At 38.5% G+C, this 20845-nt stretch overlaps 1 protein-coding gene across 1 annotated transcript in view; it reads left to right on the forward strand.

The window, feature by feature from the left end:
- The window catches only part of LOC130433925 (kelch-like protein 29), a 184974-nt gene that overhangs the window by 48068 nt on the left and 116061 nt on the right, over nt 1-20845 (forward strand). The window contains exon 3 of the mRNA XM_056763732.1: nt 14816-15109. Within this exon, the coding sequence (XP_056619710.1) occupies nt 14846-15109 (264 nt within the window). The 5' untranslated portion in view covers nt 14816-14845. The remainder of the gene's footprint in view (nt 1-14815; nt 15110-20845) is intronic.

The raw sequence follows: 20845 nt of genomic DNA on the forward strand, positions 1-20845 counted from the left end.
TCAAAAGTTGAATTCATATTTAATAAATGGTTGAAAATCAACTTTAATGCACATTATCTCATAATTAGATTTGGAGATTTAAGCCTGGTTTTATAGATTGGCTCACACATACTAGACAAGTTAATCAAAACAAGTTAACCCGTTCATGCATTTCTTATGACATCCTTTTTTCTGTGCATTTGTGTTTAAATTTTTCTTATGGAATATAAAACATGAACTTTTTTATAGTGTCCGTAGATTTTCATCTGTCCACTTGTATGGACAGAATGCGTTTTATAATTGTTTTAAACACCGTTGCTGTCCTCTAGGTGTGAAAGGTTTACATTTTGTTCATTAATTAGTTGTGTCTCACTAACATTTGTTAGATTTATTTTTAAACCAAGAAATGAAAACAATTCAAAAATCTATATATTTAACGTATCTTAATATTTAAATCAATGTATTTTAAAGACACGCTACCATTCAGAAGTTTAGAGTCATCTATTTATTTATTTGTATATTTTTTTATATATTAAATAAGACTGTCAAACGATAAATCGCATCTAAAATAAAAGTTTGTGTTTACCTAATAAATGTCTGTCTGTTGTGCATGTTAATTTTGTAATTACAAGCACAGAAACATAAACATACATGTATATATAGCTAGGCAATATTTACATGTATTTTATTATATTTACTTATAAAAACTTTTATTAATTTGATATTTTTCTTAAATATTTGCATGTATGTGTATGAGTGTATAAATACGAGATTGATATGCACAGTACACAGACATATATTATGTAAAGATAATCTTGAATGCGATTAATCTTGATTCATCGTTTGACAGCCATAATAGTAAACTCATCAATACTTCATATAAACATAAATGTCACTATGAAAATGATGTTATGTGACCAAAAATTCCTTTATATACCCAAACTAAAACTATACCAAAAATAAATGTTTTTTTGTATTTAAGTATCAGTCACTCTTGTTTGGAAGGAAGGAATATGTTGGCATATTTGTATTTGTCTCCACAAAACCATTCAAACATCTATCTTTAATAAAAATAGTTGTTCCAAGTACCACCTCATCACCGCCAAAGAAAACACATGAATAAATACTCAAATTAATGAATTAAAAATTTCTATACAATTCTAAAGTATTGTTAATAATACAACACTTTTTTTATTTACCAGCTGTTTTCAAACTGAAGAACATGTTTTTTTCAATGTTTTTCAAGTTAATCAGTAGTGGACACAAAACACTTTTCTGTAGTGCACTGTAAACAAGGCTCTGTAATTGACTTTTATGGGGGATTCATTAAGTTTGTGAGCACTTGCAGAAAGACTACAAACTTAATATATAATATTAAAGACAAACAATGTGGAAAGTATATTTAACACTGAAAATGAATAAATACATGGATACTTATACAACAAGAGAACAGTGACCAACGATAAATAATCAATAATTCATACAATTATTTTAGAATTGCAGACATGCTGAGATGTATTCCGTATTTATCAATCACGTATTGAACGTTTGAAATTGTATTTAAAACACGAAATGTAAATGTTTTTAATTTCCTGTCGTGTCAAGGCACCACCGGGGGGGTCTATTCAAGTACCACCAGTGGTACGCACACCACAGTGCATTAGATCATGAAAAGTGTTTGAGTCAAGTCACCCTAAACTTTTAAATGTCGGCGTATCTTATCTGAAAACTCTCTCTTGCCTCTTCTGTTTTATCACATGGAGCTGAAAACAACTCTTTCTTAGGGTAGATTGTTTAACTCTTCATTCAGGTGAACTAACTCATTTAAAACAAAAAATGCATCATTCTTAAGCTCCTATGCCAACCATGTTTAATTGATTGTTTGTGATTTAATTGAGCGTTTAACAAACAATTCCTTCTAATTAACATTGCTTGAATATTTCCATCATTTGGCCACACCGTGTTAAACGTCTTCTCACCAAAGATTCATTAGACCCCATAAAACCAGCTTGCTGTTTGACAAATTTTCCACTGGACGGAATAAAACCTCAAGAGGCTTTAGTGAGAGAGAGAGCTCTGGCGTCTGTATTTTACACCCGTCTCCTGCAAACTCAGCTTTTACTGTCGGGTAATTTATCGTTTGCTATCAAATGCAGTCTGCTTCAGGCGCCGGTGCAAAAGTGCGCTGTTACACGCAAATGCGTGCAGTCTGGCGGCATTCTGGGTCATGGGACTTACATCAAAGCAGAGGAGCGCGGAAAAGAAAGCCCCCCGTAAATCACATTTCCATAAAAGCTTTACAATTCCCACTATTTTCCCCCTTTTTTTAAATGTTGCTGCGTATGTTGAATTTGATTCTCATCTATCGCAAGTGTCCTTGCGGAGGTGACGTGTTATTCAACCTGCTTTGCATGCCGGGTAGCGTGTCGCCGGCAAGGAGGGAGGTTGAAAGGCCATTGTGGAGTCCAGAGTTTCTTGCTTCTATTAGCATCGATTTCATATTCACTTCGAGACATATTTAATACCATTCCGGCCTTTCCCTTCTTTTATTTATGACCGCACAGTACCGCCGGGACATCAATTATCCTTTCAACCGCAAAATTGACAGTAGAGGCAGACAACATAGTTTGGGAGACTTTGAAATCAGACTCTCCACACATTTGTTATGCCTGGACACTATCAACGGGTGTTTTCTGAATTCATAAATGTTAACAAGGAACCGGAGATATGATATTGAATTTTATCTCGTGAAATCGTTCCCAACTACCATCCCAGTAACGTCCATCCCAGTATGAGATAAAAACCATTACCAAAGAAGGAAATATGTTAAAGGGATAGTTCACCCAAAAATGAAAATTCTGCCATCAATAATTCACCTTCAGGTTCAAAATCTGTAAATGTTTATTTGTTCCGCTTTACATAAAGAGAAGATATTTGGAAGAATGTCAGTAAGCAAACAGATCTCACCCCCCATTGACTCCAAAAGTATTTATTTTCCCTACTGTGACACTAAATAGGGGATGAGATCTGTCTGGTTACTGACATTCTTCCAAATATCTTCCTTTGTGTTAAACAGAACAAAGACATGTATACAGATTTACGTGGTGACAGAATTTTTTTTTTTGGGTGAACTGTCCCTTTAACAAATATCATAAGTCTAATAAACAAGGTCAAGTTTGGATAGGACAAGTGTTTTTTGTTTTTGACCGCCTTGGAGAGGATAGTTCACACCAAAATAAAAAAAAATCATAATTTATTCACCGCCATGTCATTCCAAACCTGTATGACTTTTTCTTTTTTTGGAACACAAAAGAAGATATTTTGAGAAATGTGGCAGCGCCTTTATGTTCATACAAAGGAAGTAAAAAAGAATCCTGCGTTGTTTGGTTACCGAAATTCTTCAAAATATATATTTTTTGTGATCTGCAGAAGAAAGAAAGAAGTGACATGAGGGTGTGTGAATAAAAAAATACATTTAAGAAGTCCCCAACCAGACTGTGAGCTGAACTGATGAATTTCGTTTGGGTGTGAAAATGGTCCAACTGTTTGTTTCCCTTGAGGTTTTCAAACCGTACTGACAATTACTTCTACATTGATATTGCAAAAAAATCTAATTTACTCTAAAGTGACTATTAAGTTAACTGAACAAAATGTGATTCACGAACAACCGATTTTAATTTCACGAAGGAACCAATTGGTACAGAAATGGACGGGCGGCTGGCAAGAGTGATGTTTCTGACCCCGGTAATGGGATTCTTGCCCCTCGCGTGTTATGGCCGATCTCGTGTTTTGCCGGAGAGCTACTGTAGGTTTGATGCATTGCATCCCCATGAGATTTGACATCAGATTGGGGCGAACCGTTTTCATGGATGTGGCCTCACCCAATTTGTGTGAGGATGTGCTGTTTCCAACGACGGTGTTTCTGACAAAACTGCAGCTCTGCGGCAACATCTGTCTTTTTGGGTTTCGTTGAGCTACCATTTGTGGTCTTCTGTTATTTTTCCAGACATCTCCAGCATTAAACTGCTGTGCGAGTGAAAAAGTTTGAGGACATCGAGTTTAAGGTAGAGAGTTTGTTTTTGCACACACACGTACACACATATCAACCGTGTTAAAAGTTGGTTTGGAAATCGCCGGCTAAATGAATGAAACGGTTCATTCAAAATGACATTTTTTTGTTCCTAATTTCTAGTCTCGCTGTCCGAGTCTGACTAACGTTAGCATCACACTGGCGCTCATGCATTAGACACTCTCATCTTAAGCAATGTACAGCATTATATATTGTATCACCATCTGTGTTTCCTTGGAAACGAACCCGTGACCTTGGCATCACTAGTTCTTTTGTCCTCCCGATCCCTGCCTCTTTTTTCATCTGTATATTTCTGTTTCTCCCGGCTCATGCGCTGCGTCCCATAGATGCCCAGCTGTAGGCCGAGAGCAGGGCCTGTGGGAAAGCAGTCGTGTTCCTAAAATAAACCCCCTTCCTTCTCACCTCCCATCCACAACCACTGAGAACAACGGTTCGCTTCATAACGCCCCATCTTCCTCTGTTCACGCGTTCGTTTAATTACACAGCCTTCAAAGTTTACCACACGATGCGTCCCAGAATGCATCTGGAGCTCAGCTTGAAGAGCCGGGCTAAATAGCACGCGTGCATTAATTCAGACAGACACTCTCAGTCTGTCAAGTTATATTCAAGTCTTCTCTGCTCATATGACAGCAAATATTCTACCAGCTGGGCCTTTTCATGCATTGAAGAGTACAGTTTTTGTGTGTGTGCGTCTTCACTTTTTACATTACAATGGCTTCTATTCTTCGGTACAGTGGCCTAGCTGGAGAGATCTCCCAGGCAATTAATCTGAGCGTTCTTCTCGCTGCCTATACAGTTCTCAAAAGCCCCTGCGCTCACAGAGATATTAGCGGTGAATGGATGGAGGAGAGGTGCTTCTGTCGGTTTTAGCGAGAGCGGCGTTGCCGGCGAAGCTGATCGTCAGTTTAACTCGACATGAAATGAGAATTGACCGCAAAGACCTCATGAAACATTTAGTCCGTGTCTGCTAGCTTTGAGGCCATGAAGTTTGAACTTCAGCCTTAATCAGACATTTGTGGGGCTCCCCATGGTACTAATGTATGTTAAAAAATTTGCATTTTTTCCTCGTGATAAATCACGCTTTTGAAAAGACATTAAGTGCTTTACATGTCACTAACCGAAAGCAACTACATTACAGCTGTGCTGAGTTTTTAAAATATTTATTTAAAAAAAATTACGTAAATATATTTTAATATATGTTTTTACATATTTTTTATATATATTTTAAAATATTTTATTAAGACATCGTATGTTTAAAAATATGTTTTTTAAGTATTTTAAAAGATGACAAATATTTAAAAATATTTATACAAATTTTTTATGCTCCAAAATTGAGCCTGACAGCTAAAATTATTATTCATTATAACAGACCACTTCGGAAGATGTAAACAACGCTGGTCCAGAAGAACTTCCTGTTCGTTTTTTAACCCTACACGAACATTGTAGAAAAAACAACTAACAGAACATTATAAATGAATCAAAATGTTAAACCAATATCTTTAAGATGCAATTATATGTAAGATTTAAAAAATGAAAACCTGAAGTGTTTCCTCCTGGACAAGTTTTAACATCTTGCAAAGTGGTCTAAAATATATTTACGTACTTTATTTTTGTGTATTTTTAAGCAAATAAATAACAGAATTATAAAATGTTCACCTGCTACTCATAAAAAAATCAAGCTGTTCTTTTAACATGTTATTAGCTACATTACATATAACTAACAAAGACAAAATTGAGTTTTGAAAAGAAAGTTTGCTATAAAGAGCACTTTTTCATTTATTTTGCACAAAAGTATTTCGGGTGACAGCATCAGAACTATAATATTCCTTTTATTGTAAGCCCACAATATACTAAATATCTGAATTGAAAACTGCTCAATGCGAGTGAAAGGACAGTTCAGAAAGTTTAATTAAAGCTCAGCTTGAACAATTGTAAGATTGTGTGTGCACTGCAATAGGACTTGACTAGAGCGATGTTGTGTTCTTTTGCTATGTAGCGCTCCTGCTTCTGTCACGATACAAAAAATGTTTGGATTATTTAATTGTTGGTTTAAAAGGACATTCCACTTTGTATGGAATATGCCCATTTTCCAACTCCCCAATAGATAATAAATTGAATTTTACCGTTTTGTAATGTATACTGCCGATCTCCGGGTCTGGCTATAGCGCTTTTAGCATAGCTTAGCATAGATCATTGAATTAGATCAGTAGGATCGCATTCAAAAATGATCAAAGAGTTTTGATATTTTTCCTATTTAAAACTTGTCGTTTCTGTTGTTACATGCTTTACAAATTTGAAGAGAGATCTCACATGGGTAGTTGAACCACCAAATGTTAAAATCTATGCTGTTACAATAGTTAAAACTAAAATATTTACGGAATTTCAGGCGCTGCTTGATAACACTCTTGGAGAGCATATTTCCCAAAAAAGTGGAATTTTCCTTTAAGTTTACTGGGCAAAACTGGGCAGTAAAAACCCATTTCTATCTAACTGATCTAAGCAAACTGTAATGGCCTGTATAACTAAACCGACCGGACCATCAGCTGGATTGAAATCAAAGTGAACGTAGGGATAGCAAATAGGCATTTATGATCTGCTGTGTATAGAGTATTTAAGGGATTTGGGTTTCACATTTTGAAGATGTGTTGCCGTCATCATTGCATCAGTAACGCACTGTACTGGTAGTTGAAAGCAAACATCATGTAATTTAAAAAGTGTTTTGTGTCTGTGGATGTGGTTGGGAAGCTGGAGAGGCCCCGTGACTGTTCTGTGTTGCTCGAAACGGCTTTTGTCTCATCGCAGAACAAATGCTCAAATTGTTTGCAGGGACAATTACGCTGTTAAGAAAGAAGAACAGTGCCCGGTTTCCCTCTCTCTCTTTCTATCTTTCTCTCTTTTCTTTTCAGTCTCTCTCTCTCTTTCGTGATTCAAGAGACTTTGTTTAAACAAACAAACAAATCTGAAGTCAAACCACTCTGATTTTGTTGCTCCTGATAGCCCTGATAAACATGTGTTTTTTATGTGTTTTATATTCGTATAAATATAATATTTTATTGTGAATTCTTATAAATGACATTCCACATTTCTTTTGAAAGCGCGTTCGTATCTTTGCGTTGTTTCTGAATGTTAATGATGTGTCAATGAACGTGACATGTTGATGCATTTACACTGTTGTCTGCTCGCTGTGTCTTTTGCGTTTTCCCTTCTGAACGCTGCAGGCGTAATGAATGTTTGATAATGTGGGGGGTTTCAGAAAATAAAGAGCGAAATGTTTTTGAACTTCGCCTAATGCAGTTGTATTGTGTTTGCGTTTTAGATGTCGGGTACTAGTTTTGTTTTTTATTCTTGCATCCAAAATTGGATTTTTAGCACTGTGGGTGATTTGAGTGGGATTTATAAATATTAATAAGGAATGCCATTTGCAGAACTTTCAAATTGCCCGTTTTGTCTTTGTTCGTTCCAATAGCTGATGCTTGTCCTTCGGTGTGAGTCCTTTGAAATCTCGCAGCATCCTGCATCATTAAAGGCAAAACAAAACAAAACAAAACATTAACACTTGTGAGGCTTTACTGACTTGTAGAAGATGTTCTGATCTGAGACCAAATGGCAGATTAAATGAGATCGATTAAAGCAGTCAACCAGCAGAGACTTACACCATAAACTGTTTGCCCAGAATTACAATTCATTCATCCTGTTCTTCACTCTCATGTCGTTCCCAACCTGTATGATTTATGACACAAAATGAAATGTTTAGCGTTTGTTCTTCCAAAATTTCCAAAAGTCTTTGTGCAAAAGTTCACTACTGTTCTGTTGTGGAGATCAGTGCTCTTTAGATGTTACACATTATTTAAAAGTAGTCTTTCTAAAACAGTGTGGATAACATAGTTCAGGCACAAAGAAATGTTGTGTTTTTGGTTCAGAAGAACAAAGAAAGTCATCAGTTTGATTGAAACAAGTGTAAGCAAGCACTTCTTGGTGAAATATTCCTTTATTGGAGAATTAACCCCAAAATATAAAAAATTCTGTCATCATCTCCTCACCCTCAGGTTGTTCCAAATCATTTATTTGTTCTGATGAACACAGAGAAAGATATTTGGAAGAAAGCTTGTAACCAAACAGTTCTTGCCCCTCATTGACCACCATAGTAGGAAAAATTACAATGGTAGACAAAAGTGCCCCAGAACTGTTTGCTTTCCTACATTCTTCAGAATATCTTCTTCTTGTGTTCAACAGAACATGTATAAAGCATTTCTCCTACTACATTCTTAAAAATAAAGGTGCTTATAATGTTCTTCACGGCGATGTCACAGAAGAACCATTGTTGCTTCCACAAAGAACCATTTAGTCAAATGTTCTTTAAAGAATCTTCTCGTTCTCACTTTTTTACAATCTCTAGAACCACAATGTTTTTTGAAACGGAAAGGTTCTTCAGATGTTAAAGATTCTTTAGGGAAGCAAAAGGTTCTTTTGTGGCATCAAAGAACCTTTTGAAACACCTTTTTTTAAGATTGTGTGGTAGTCGATGGTGGCCAAGAACTATTTGTTTACAAGCATTCTTCCAAATATCTTTCCTTGTCCATCAGAACAAAGAAATGTATACAGACTTGGAACAACTTGTGGGTGAGTAAATGATGACAGAATTATCATTTTTGGGTGAACTGTCCCTTTAAGCAGAATGTCTTTGTTGTCCTTTTTCGCAATATTCTTTTACACTCGAGCAAAAAAGTGTTGTGAAATGACTTGAGATGACTCTAAACCTATCTATAGTCTTGCCAATGTTACTCAGATCTGCCTTTTCGTCCTAGGTCTCCAGATGCTGTTGGAGACTCGCGACTTTGCACCTCTTTTGTACCAATGTGTGTGTCAAGTCAGCATCACTCGCTTAAGTTCACCTCAACATTAGTAACTAACACAGAAATGCACCGATGAGATGAGATGGGTTTAATGTCTTCTTTATTCCACAATTTGAAAATGGAATGGCGCCTGACAGGAAGTCAATCAAGTTTATTGCTCTCCTAACGTACCGTAATGGGCCTTTTAAAAGCGCCTGGTGTTATTTTGATTAAAATGACCCCGTCGGGTCGCGAGTGTGTGTATGAATCAATCCGAACGGGATGAAAAGCGTGCGATGGACCGTCTCCCGAGTTCGACTGCCAACTTCTGTTTGATTGACAGGGAGTTTTAAACATAAAAGTATGGACCGGGCTTTGTGCCGTCGATCGTTGGCTCTCTTTTGTATTGTGCTGCATTGTTGATTTTTTTCTCTCACGCTTCAATTAAACGCCGCTCTTTCTCCGTGGCCTTTGGAAGTTGTGCTAAAAATAGAGACACGGAGTGAATCGCAGGGCTGTCAGAGCTACAGCGTGAACGATCAGGTGGGCTACACCTAGTTTATCGGTGGATTTTTTCTCCGTCTGTCTCTCTCTCCAAAGAATACAGCTTACCTCAGCTTGACACAGAGAATTAAAGAAAGTCTTTATCGGCCCGCCCGTGGCGATTTTTGTTCCGACCGACTCTGCGATTATTTAAAATTCACTCTGAGTATCTCTCTGTTGTCCTAGCGTAGCCGGCAGTGGTGTGTGGGAAAGTCTTTCTGTGGGTTTTTAAATGTGTATCTATTGTTTGGATTTGTGCTTGCGGGAGCGCAGCGCTCAGGACTCACCGGGCTCCGCTGCGCCGGCAGTGTAAGGTTGTCATCGGCTCATATCACGTCAAGATTTCTTTGAAGAAAGCCGTTTCAAGGTTTTCTTTTACTGAAAAGAAAAAAAAGTGTAGAGCTGCGAGGTTTTCTGTTCGGATTCCCTCAGCATCTAAAGGAGAGATGGAAAAAAGATGGATGACAGACGTGTCAAGTGTTGTGCTTCAGTCCATCTGCCTCTCTCTCTCTCTCTCTCTCTCTCTCTCTCTCTCTCTCTCTCTCTCTCTCTCTCTCTCTCTCTCTCTCTCTCTCTCTCTCTCTCTCTCTCTCTCTCTCTCTCTCTCTCTCTCTCTCTCTCTCTCTCTGCCCCTCTCTCTCTCTCTCTCTCTCTCTCTCTCACAGCCTGTCTCTCTGTCTATCTTTCCGTCTCTTTCTCTCTCTCTCACTGCCTGTCTCTCTCTCTGTCTCTCTTTCTCTCTCTCTCTCTCTCTCTCTCTCTCTCTCTTTCTCTCACTGCCTGTCTCTCTCTCTGTCTCTCTCTCTCTCTCTCTCTCTCACAGCCTGTCTCTCTATCTCTCTCACTGCCTGTCTCTCTCTCTCTCTCTCTCTCTCTCTCTCTCTCTCTTTCTCTCTCTCTCTCTCTCTCACTGCCTGTCTCACAGTCTTATTTCCTCACTGCATGTGAAACTCTTTTTACTGTCTTACTTTCTTGCTTTTGTCACACTTTTTCTAACTTTCCTCCTTTTCTAGATCTCGAGGTGGCAATCTCATGACCTGTCTCACTGTCTGTCTCTGCATCTGCAAATTTTCAATTCTATATATATATATATATATATTTTTCGTTCTATGCTGTTATTTCATCTCTTTTACTCTAAATTTCTCTTTTCCCCTAGATCTCACTTTCTCTCTTTCTCTCCCTCACTCTCCCTCGATCACGCTTTTTCGATTCTTACTCTGTAGCACGACACCCTCTTCCATTTCAAAGTAAAGGTTCTTAATTGGGACGATTGTGTCAAAATCGTCCCAATAACATTAAAAGGTAATGACAAAAATATTAAAAACCACAAAAACAACAAATAATACAATTGAAAGTAAAAAAAAGGAAAACAAGAAATAGTCTTTCCTTTGTCTTGTCTTTAAAGAGGATAAACAACATTTGTATATAAAAATCCCTGTTTCTGCCTTCCCCCATCTCTCTCTCTCTCTCTCTCTCTCTCCCTCCCTCTCTCTCCCTCTCCCTCTCTCTCCCTCTCTCTCTCTCTCTCTCTCTCTCTCTCTCTCTCTCTCTCTCTCTCTCTCTCTCTCTCTCTCTCTCTCTCTCTCTCTCTCTCTCTCTGGTTCTTATGCTGGTTCTAATCATGATGCTGTTCTGTCAGTAACCTGCACTCACCTCTGTCCAAAAAATGTACCCCACTCGCCCGTGTTCCTCCAGCAGCACTTCTTTAATAGCATAACACTATCACAATTGAAATGTCACTCAATTCTGTACTGGTGCTTCTTTTTACATCCCCGCTTGTGTCTCTTTTACACACACTCTTACATTCTCTCTTACTTTCCACTCGAGTAGTATATGATCCCAGCATCACGCTATTTACTGGATGTCCTTCGTGTTGTTCAGCGTGTTTTTGTGAATTTGTTTCAGCCAGTTTTTTCAAACCCAGCGTCTATGTGTATGTATTTTACTAGATCAGGAATCAAAAGGCTGTGATGTCATCGATTGTGTGTGGGGCCCCTGGGTGACTGCAGAGACTTTTTTTGTGCGGTGCATCCAGAAATAAAGATAACACAAAGAGCCACATCGGATAGTGTGAATCTACAGCATGACGGCATCTGTGCCAAACTGATATATATCTTGTGAATAATTAATGCGGCTCTGTTAACGTGAGATGCAATTATTGCAGTGGTGTGGTTAGCAGTGTGTACTTGTGTGTGAACTTTTGCAGTACAGTATGTGATTAGTCAAGTGTTATTAATAGGTATGGATTAAACATCACATTTCCTGTTGGAATAGAGACATCTGTTGACGGTAGCGAGCTGATCTCTGTTGCTGGAATGGTGTTTTATGTATTCTTAATTCTTGATATGTGATGCTGGAATGTGATTCATTTCTCTGAAACGACTCTCTCAGTCGTGTCTTGTGCTCTTAAAGGAGCAGTTCACTTTATATTAAGCCCCCATTGACATTGAAAGTGCTATTTAATATTGAAAACTTGATGAAATGTCTGTTAGCTCTTAGGATATAGTAGTGCGCTCCCAAAAGTTCAGAATTACAGTTTAATGTATTTAATAATTGACAGATTTTCTCCGTCCTACAAAATGGATTTTTTTTAGCGTTGTTGTGATGAGCGTCTTCCTTTGGCGCTTCCGTGTCGAGGTTTTTCGTACAGATGCACGCCTGTGAATGTTTTGCTAAGAATTGTGTATTTCATCATTTCTTTCTCTGAGGTTTGTGAATAATTGTTAATTGTTTAACGAATCGTTCATGAATCATTAAAGGCTCTGCATCATTAAGAGGAATCAGAAGATGAACTATTTACAAGCTCACGTTCAGAAAAGTCTGAACTTCGTACACCATGTACACTTTGTTCTTCGTGGAAAGCAGCAGTACCAAACAACAGCTTCTAGTAAACCTCATTTCACACTTCTGTCTTATTTAGCTGACTGCCACATAAAACTGCTAGCTGGAGCGCAATAAATCCTGATTTTGTTGCAGAGGGGTTCAAAAGGCCAAAAGTGGCTTATTTTACTAAAGGCTTAATCTGTTTCTACACGTACAAAAGAGAGAAACTAATAACGCCATTCCCAACCTGAAGTCTCCAGAGTTATTACGAGTGGATGTCTGTGAAAGTTACGGCAAGATAAGGACTGAGCAAGCCTTTGGCTCCTCCACATTTAGAAATGTTTTGGTTTGAGATAAAGTGACAGTACATATAGTATTAACATGACTTAGCACAATTGTAGGAATTACACCGAATTACAATTACGGTGGCTTAGTGGTTAGCACGTTCGCCTCACACCTCCAGGGTTGGGGGTTCGATTCCCGCTTCCGACTTGTGTGTGTGGAGTTTGCATGTTCTCCCCGTGCCTCGGGGGTTTCCTCCGGGTACTCCGGTTTCCTCCCCTGGTCCAAAGACATGCATGGTAGGTTGATTGGCATCTCTGGAAAAATTGTCCGTAGGGTGTGAGTGCGTGAGTGAATGAGTGAGTGTGTGTGCCCTGCGATGGGTTGGCACTCCATCCAGGGTGTATCCTGCCTTGATGCCCGATGACTCCTGAGATAAGCGCAGGCTCCCCGTGACACGAGGTTGTTCGGATAAGCGGTAGATGGATGGATGATAAAATGGATGGATGGAAGAACGCTTTTATACAAATTTCTAAAAAAAATACATTACTGATGTGCACTTGAAGTCAAAACAATGGCACTGATACATTTTAAGATATTTCTGGGGAAGTTATTTTCAGTCAAGAAAGGTCACACATTAATTTTAGCCCTAAACCTTGTCGGTGAAATCGGGCTTTCGTGTTTAGGTTAATGTTCATTTCATGTTCAGGATCACAGTTTACCATTTGTGCATTCACTCAATCTACCAGCATGCAATGAAACTGTTGTGAGGGACCTCTTTCTAAAATATATCCATCTATATTTTTTTATGTATAAAGAAACATTTAAACTTTGTAAGATCAATGATAAATGTGAGGTTATAAAGACAACATATTAAATAATTGGCAACATTTGTTAAATGTACTGAACCCTTAAGAGGCATTTTCAATGCAAATGTATTTGTATAGCAACTAAACAAGAAACTAAAAAGATACACAAAAAAACAAAAGCTAAAAAAAAGATATAAAACCATATTTTATCTGGGGACCTATTAAATCCTTCTGTAGGCCCCCAGTTTCCCAGGACCCCAGTTTGAAAACCCCTGCACTAGATAACACAAGTTAAATTTTATATAATGTGTGTTTGTTTGTTTGTGTGTGTGTAAAACAGTGTTAATTTGTATTATGTGTATTGTTACCATACACAAAAAAATGCTGGGTTATTATTAACGCAACGTTGTGTCAAAAACCGGGAAGCCTAATCATCGAGTTTAATGAACCCAAAAAATATTTTATTTTACACCCAAAAATGGTTTTCAAAACCAATAAACATTTTGAGTTGAAATAACCCAACATATGTACATTTATAACCCAACGTTTTGGGTCGTACCTTCTCGACCCAATGCTGGGTTGAGAATTCATTTTTCTAGATGTAAATAAACCGATGTTAAACTTTTCAATTATACTTCATGATATCTAATGCATTAGCTCGTGTGTATGTATAGAATGTTAATGTACAATGTATTTGTAAATGCTTGGTTTTGATTGGCTGTGGTGCAAAAGCACAGAGCGAGCGAGAAGCCGTCTGCTTGCATGCTGGTAGATCGAGTGAATGCACAAATGGTAAGCTGTGATCCTTATGTGGCTTGTGTTCACGGATTTTGGGAAAATCAATTACTACCACTTCTGCCGGCCGAAATTTGCATCACCTTATTAATATTCATAAACTGATAAGATTTACAACAAGCACAGTTTTGAGACGGCTCCCGCTCTTCTTAATAAAACTCAATAAAGCTGGCTTTCTTGCGATTAGTTTAATTAAAATCATCAGGTCCTGGAGCCGAACACTTAAAGTCAAAATTAAATCTTGGAATAGTTGAACGTCTCTTAACCATATGGAAGAGTGAGAGTTTTCCTGTAAACTGCCAAAGAGGCATTTTTCCTTGTGGGCCTGGTAAATAAACACAAATTTTTCCTCCTTTAAACGTTGGCAGAATGTGGATTTAAATAAGTAGGTGGGCTCATTTTCTGCACGCTGCATCTCATGTGGTGCTGGCAGCTTTGGACGCGAGCGTGTTTATTGCAATTGAAATTGTCGCTCATGTGTGGTTTTTTTTTACACATGTCAGTCTAAAGTACATGTTTGTTGGCAGATATTGAGATGTCGAGAGTGAATCTCGCATGTCACACCTGCCAACTAGTACGACTTGTTTGCTTCGTTCTATTTCTAGGTGTGTTATGATAGGATATAATGAAAATGTTGTTTTCTCTGTCTCTCTGTACTCTAGAAAGCACCACGCATCCTCTAAGAGGAAGTGATGTCACGTCACCACCACCGTTTCGAGAGGGACTATCGAGCCCCCTGGGATCGCCGCGAACGACCCACTGGCCTTCACAACGGCACCTGCTCATCCACGGCCCCGCCCGTCGCCAACGGCAACAACCGCCCGGGGCTCCTGCCGCTCCCGGTCATCCCCTCCCTCCTGCCCACCCCTGTCACCATTGCCGTGACGACGGCCAGCAACGGCCACGCCACCAAGCGTTCCGGGGCTCCGTCGTCCGCCGCTGCGCCCGCTGTGAAGGTAGGAGCTACAAACGAGAGACACAGACCCCTTGCATTTCCAATTTAGCTCGCACCTTCCTTGCTGCCAGATTGCTTCATTTAGTTCTCGCTCTTCTTTTCCACACTAATTTTCTCTTTCATTATGCAAATGAGAAACTCTGAGCAATGGGCCGAGTTAAGCCCGAGCCCGTGGTTCTGTCAAGTCTGTTGTGAGCGAGAAATAAAAGGCGTCAGCTTGCTATTTGAGCCGAGATGAATACCATTCTGGCGAATTAGTTGAAGGAAAGAAAAAACCAAGACTGCTGTTTCCCTCTCCATGCTGTTTAATCAGATTAGTCCGTGTTTCACTTGGATTTCATGCATAAAGACACTTCACTAGCTACTTACCGGGCGAACGTTGCGGCCCATGCGCTGATAACGCGTTGATTGACGTGTCCGTTGTTTGTCTTTCCAAAAGCCCACGTCACAACAAAACTCAGTTTAAAGATATTGTTCACTTGAGGTCACAGGGTAAATTTCTCATTAATAAGTAATGATGTTTACCATGATATGATTTATTTTTGGATTAGAGTGACTGCACGTTGTTCTTCATCTTGGAGATGTGAGCGGTAATTTTCAGGGTAATTTCTCTTGGTTACAGGCGCTGCGCAGTAGAGTTTGCCAGGTTCTCTTTATGCAATTGAAGGCCATCTTTAGGGACAATCCAGGCTCAGAATCCTGGCATCTCGAAATACAGCTACTGTCATCTCACACAGCAGTTTTTTTTTGTGAAGCTTTAAAGTTAGTTAAACTACAATTCAGCTTCTCTTTTGACTTATTTCAGTCTGATTTCACAGGAATTTGAAACTATTTTACAAGATGGCTAATTTCTGAATTCATATGATGTGAAACAAACAATAACATACGTTTATTAGTTAAAAGCAATACGAAATGTTCCCCCTAATCCAGTCGTTCTCAACAGGCGGACCGGGACCCACAAGGGATCCTCAGGATTACTAATAATTAAAAATTAGACACAATTAGCATTGACATGCATTTTAAAACAACTTCAAAACAAGATATTTCCTAATATTTGTCTAATTTTGGAATTGAATAAACACTATTCCAGTTAATAACAAGCTCTAAAGTAATTTAATGGGTAGACATTTTGAGTTTTTGTGAGCGGGAGGGGAGCCTTTAAATATTGTATAATACAGAGGGGTCCTTAGAATAAAACGGTTGAGAACTCCTGCCCTAACCCCAGCCCTAAAACTATCGTAACTGGCGCGAAAGCAAATTGAACTAAAATGTAAAAAAAGGATTGTATTTAATTAGAACGCAATACGATATAGAACAATACACTACAATTTCCTGTAGCTCAGTGGTAAGAGCATTGCATCAACAATGCAAGGTCGTGGGTTCGATCCCAGGGGATTGCACATACCTATGTATAAAAATGTATAGGACTTTGCTTTGCAAGTCGCTTTTGGATAAAAGCGTCTGCCAAATGCGTAAATGTAAATGTACAATACAAAACTATACGATACAGTGCGGTGCGATACGATGCAATACAGTACAAACCGATACGCTTCGTTATGTTACGATACGGTGTGGTGCGGTACGGTACGGTACGGTACAATTCAAATGCAAAATTATACAATACAATACAAAACGATACGATAGAATACAATACAAAACGATACAATACAAAATTCTACAATACAATACGATATAGAACAATACACTACAATAAAAAACAATACGATACGGTGCGGTGCGATCAATACAATACAGTACAAACCGATATGCTACGTTACGTTATGTTACGATACGGTGCGGTGCGGTGAAGTGCGGTACAATACAAAACGATACGATACGATACAATACAAAATGATACAAAACAATGATGTTACAATATTTTTTTGTATATATTATGTGATAATAAACATTATTATTTTATATTGTTGCTTCTTTTAGTTGCTAATTCTTAATCACATAGAAGGGAGATGAGTTACCTCAACAGCTTGCTGTTTCTCTTTTCTTTAACTACTCCCTGAAAGAAACCTCACAGTGTCTGGGGAAACATCTCTTTCTCTGTCATCTGCCATCAAAGTTACAGTGTTGCTTTTCCTACAGTCCAGCTTATAGATATTAGACAGATTAATATAAAAGAATGAAAAGAAGACAAGAAGCCTTGTTGTCTTAGAAAGAAAGTGAGAGCGAGAAATAAGAGAGACAGATCGCTGTGTAATTGGTAAGAGAGCGTAAACCTTTGTGTCAGCAAAGTATCTGTCTATTTGTGTCACACCTTCTATACATGTTGAGCGATGAATAATGAGGGTACTGTGTCTTTAAGAGCAGCCTCTGCCTGAGCTGTCTATCATGACAAACGATTCGCTTCCAAACGAACAAACGACTCTTAATTGAACTAGAGGTGTGGCAGCCTTATGTACTCGCCTCCCCCTCTAATTAATTTTGTTTGTAGTGCTTTTGTTTATTTATTTATTCCCCGAGCGTGACAATAAATCTAGAGGCGTTGACAGCGTATTTACTCATAAAACCCAGGAGTACTTGAGAAAGTTTATCATGGTCTGTGTATCCAGACTAATTACTCACACAGATTATAAACAAACAGAAGTGTCCAAAAAGTAATGAAAGATTCATTTGTCACGGTATTATGCTTATATCAGGTTTTTGGGAATGAATTTTTCAGAGTGCTGTAAATTTTGTGATCTTGTGTGCGAATATGGTAATGAATCATTTCCATAGCTGTCAATCACGAGCGCAGAGGTAGACACAACAGAAGCTGAAGATAATGTGGGTGTGAAACTGTAGGGAAGCCAAAACTTATTGGCAGAACTTGTTCAAACTAACGAAAATATTGAACTGTGTCTGCAGATTCTGTTCCAGTCAATCTGGGCATAAAACAATGAGTTAAAATGAGAATCTTTACAGGGAAATGAACCTTGGTTTCTATTATAATAAATGTGTAGATACCGTGTTGTTTGGTGGATTGATTACTGTATTACTGGCCTGTATGTGCACACTTTTACTACAAACCATTGTTGTTTTAGGGAAAATTGCTTTAGAAATCCCTCTGTTCTGTCGCACACAAACGAAGATATTTTGAAGAATGTAGGAAAGCAAACAGTTCTAGTGCACTTTTGACTACTATTGTCATTTAGTAGACAACTGTTTAGGGACAAGCGTTCTTCTAAATATCTTTATTTATACAGATGTGGAACCAAACGAGGGTGGTGATGACACCATTTTAATTTTTGGGTGAACTGTTCCTTTATTCGCAGGAATCATGGATTGACCCATACCACCATGCAGTGCTAGAGTTATTTGCGCATCACAGAATAATCATCACATTTTTTAGCGTAACAACATCTTAGCAAGGTACCTAATGCCGTAAGGAAGTCAATTATTCCATCCAATGTTTATGCATGATGCCCCTAAACTTCACGTGGAGCAAAACATCCAAAAGACTCCTTTAGATAGCACGCAATATGGCGTTTTTTTTCTTAACATCAGCGTGTGATTGGATTTGTCTAGAGGGGATGTTTTTATGAATATTTCACGAATGCTTCAGATATCCAGTTTAAACTGGCAGCTGTGTAGAAATGCCCATACTCAGTGGAAATTCTCAGCGCTGTTCTTAAGTAAGTTTAACCCTGTCTTCAAGGGATATTGCTTGCATTTTCATCCGATGAGATCCTGGCGTGAGTACAGTAAATATTGACCTTTAACACGATCTTGATGAAGCACTTATATATTTTACGCTGCACAGGGTGTAGATGTTCTCATAGCTCAATTGGTAGAGCATTGTGTTCGCAACGCGAAGATTGTGGGTTTAATGCGCAGGGAATATGCATATGGGTACAAAAAAGGCGTATATTGACTTTTAAAAAGGATGTGTTAATACATACAAATAGTTTTTTTATTTGAACACATTTTGTGTTGATTGTTTGTGGTATAAATGAAAGGGCCAACACAAGTTTTTAAAAGTAACACAAAATGTGTTGTCCCAAAAGAAATTGTTATTTTTAACTCTGCCGTAAGTCACTTTGCACTAAAGGGTCTGCCAAATATGCAATTGTAACGTAACGTAGACGTTCTGCCCGGCATCAGTGTTCCACGGTAGAAAGAATGTCACACAGGATCAATTTGACATTGAATAAATAATGATGACGCAATTGTAATTTATTTTTATTGTTGTCCATAACAATATTTGAATCCCCCTATTTCTCCTAATAAAATATTCTGTTGTGTTGCATAACTAGTATTTTTGTTATTAAAACAACCAGACGCTTTGAATCCTTATTTTTAGGCTCCCTTGTGGACCCCGATCCCCTGGTGAACAAACTTTTTTTTATTGCCGAACATTGTGGAGAATTAATGGAAGTTTGCGCTTTAATTAATATCCAAACCCGCCATCTGTGTTTTTCTTTTCTGAAACCACAGACCACATTCTGTTAACCTGAGTGCTGCATAAATTACACAGCCGCTTTATATTTGTATTTACAGTCGTTCTCTAACTATCGTTTTACCCCAAACTAAATACTCTGCATTGCTTTGCCGTGTAATTCAGAAAATGCAAATCTAGTTTTTGTCAAGACTGTTTTGGACGAACTCTGTTACATCTGCCAGAGCCAAATCCAATTTTCCTCGACCATTTACAGTGCGTTTGTGTGCGTTGAAACCCCATTTTAGTTTTCCCATTGAAATGTTGTCTAATAGTCGTGCGCTTATTTATCAGTAGATTCGTTCGGCAGCTTCATCTCGAGGCTGAATAAACATTCGTTTTTCACGACACGAGTGCAGATTGATGCGGAAGGATGAGAAGGCCAATTCATTTCAATGCGAGCGCCAGACTCGCAGGCTTTAGCTCTCACTCTCACATTTCAAGGGTGAATCTACAGTGTACAAACTCAGAGAGGGAGAGAGAGAGAGAGAAAATAGACCAGCTGGAAGTGCGAATCTGAAAACGAATGAATGATGGAATCAAAGCGCCGCTGTTGAGCCAAGAGCCGTTCTGCGGGGGAAAATGAACTTCAGTTGACTTTCCAAATAATAGAAGTATTACTGTAAAGTTGCAGAGAAGTGTTGATATAGATATGATTTCAATGTGTGGTTTTTTTTTAGCGCTAGAGTTTGTGTGGCTGTTTTCCCATCCTGCATTTCTTTGCAAAGTCTTTGCGAAGTTTCATTTATTATTTAGTCATCCTCATGTTGTTTCAAACCTTTTTTGTACGGGAGTCCGCCGAAGGAGATGTTATATAGATCCAGTGAAAGTGTTGTGTTCTTGACGTCCTGACTTTGTGCTGTAATCGATACAGAAGGTTCAGCGTGAAATTGAGGTGAAATTTAATGAGTGACAATGTGGCCAGTTTCCTATTGGGTGAACTATTTTTTAACATTTCCCTATTTACGGCAGAGACTCTTAGCCAGCTTCATGGATGAATTCAAGCTTACAAATCAAGCAATTAATAAAACAGCAGCTTGTCTTCATTACCGAGACGCAGGGAAGGTCAAAAAAACACACGTGAGGCTGTTTTTGCCAACATCCGTCGCGTTCCAGTAAACATATTCAACAAGAAGTAAATGAGAAGGTGATTCACGACGTCTTTGGTCGTACCCAGATTATACATCACAGGATACAGATTGTGTTAATTTCCTCCTGATATTTACCGCTCGTTTATTTCTCCTCGGGGAGAACGGAGGAGAAGTGGAGACATAGCGGTGGCATTTGAATCATTAGTCCTGCGCTGTC

The sequence above is a fragment of the Triplophysa dalaica genome, chromosome 13 (assembly GCF_015846415.1).
Source record: "Triplophysa dalaica isolate WHDGS20190420 chromosome 13, ASM1584641v1, whole genome shotgun sequence".
Taxonomy (NCBI): Eukaryota; Metazoa; Chordata; class Actinopteri; order Cypriniformes; family Nemacheilidae; genus Triplophysa; species Triplophysa dalaica.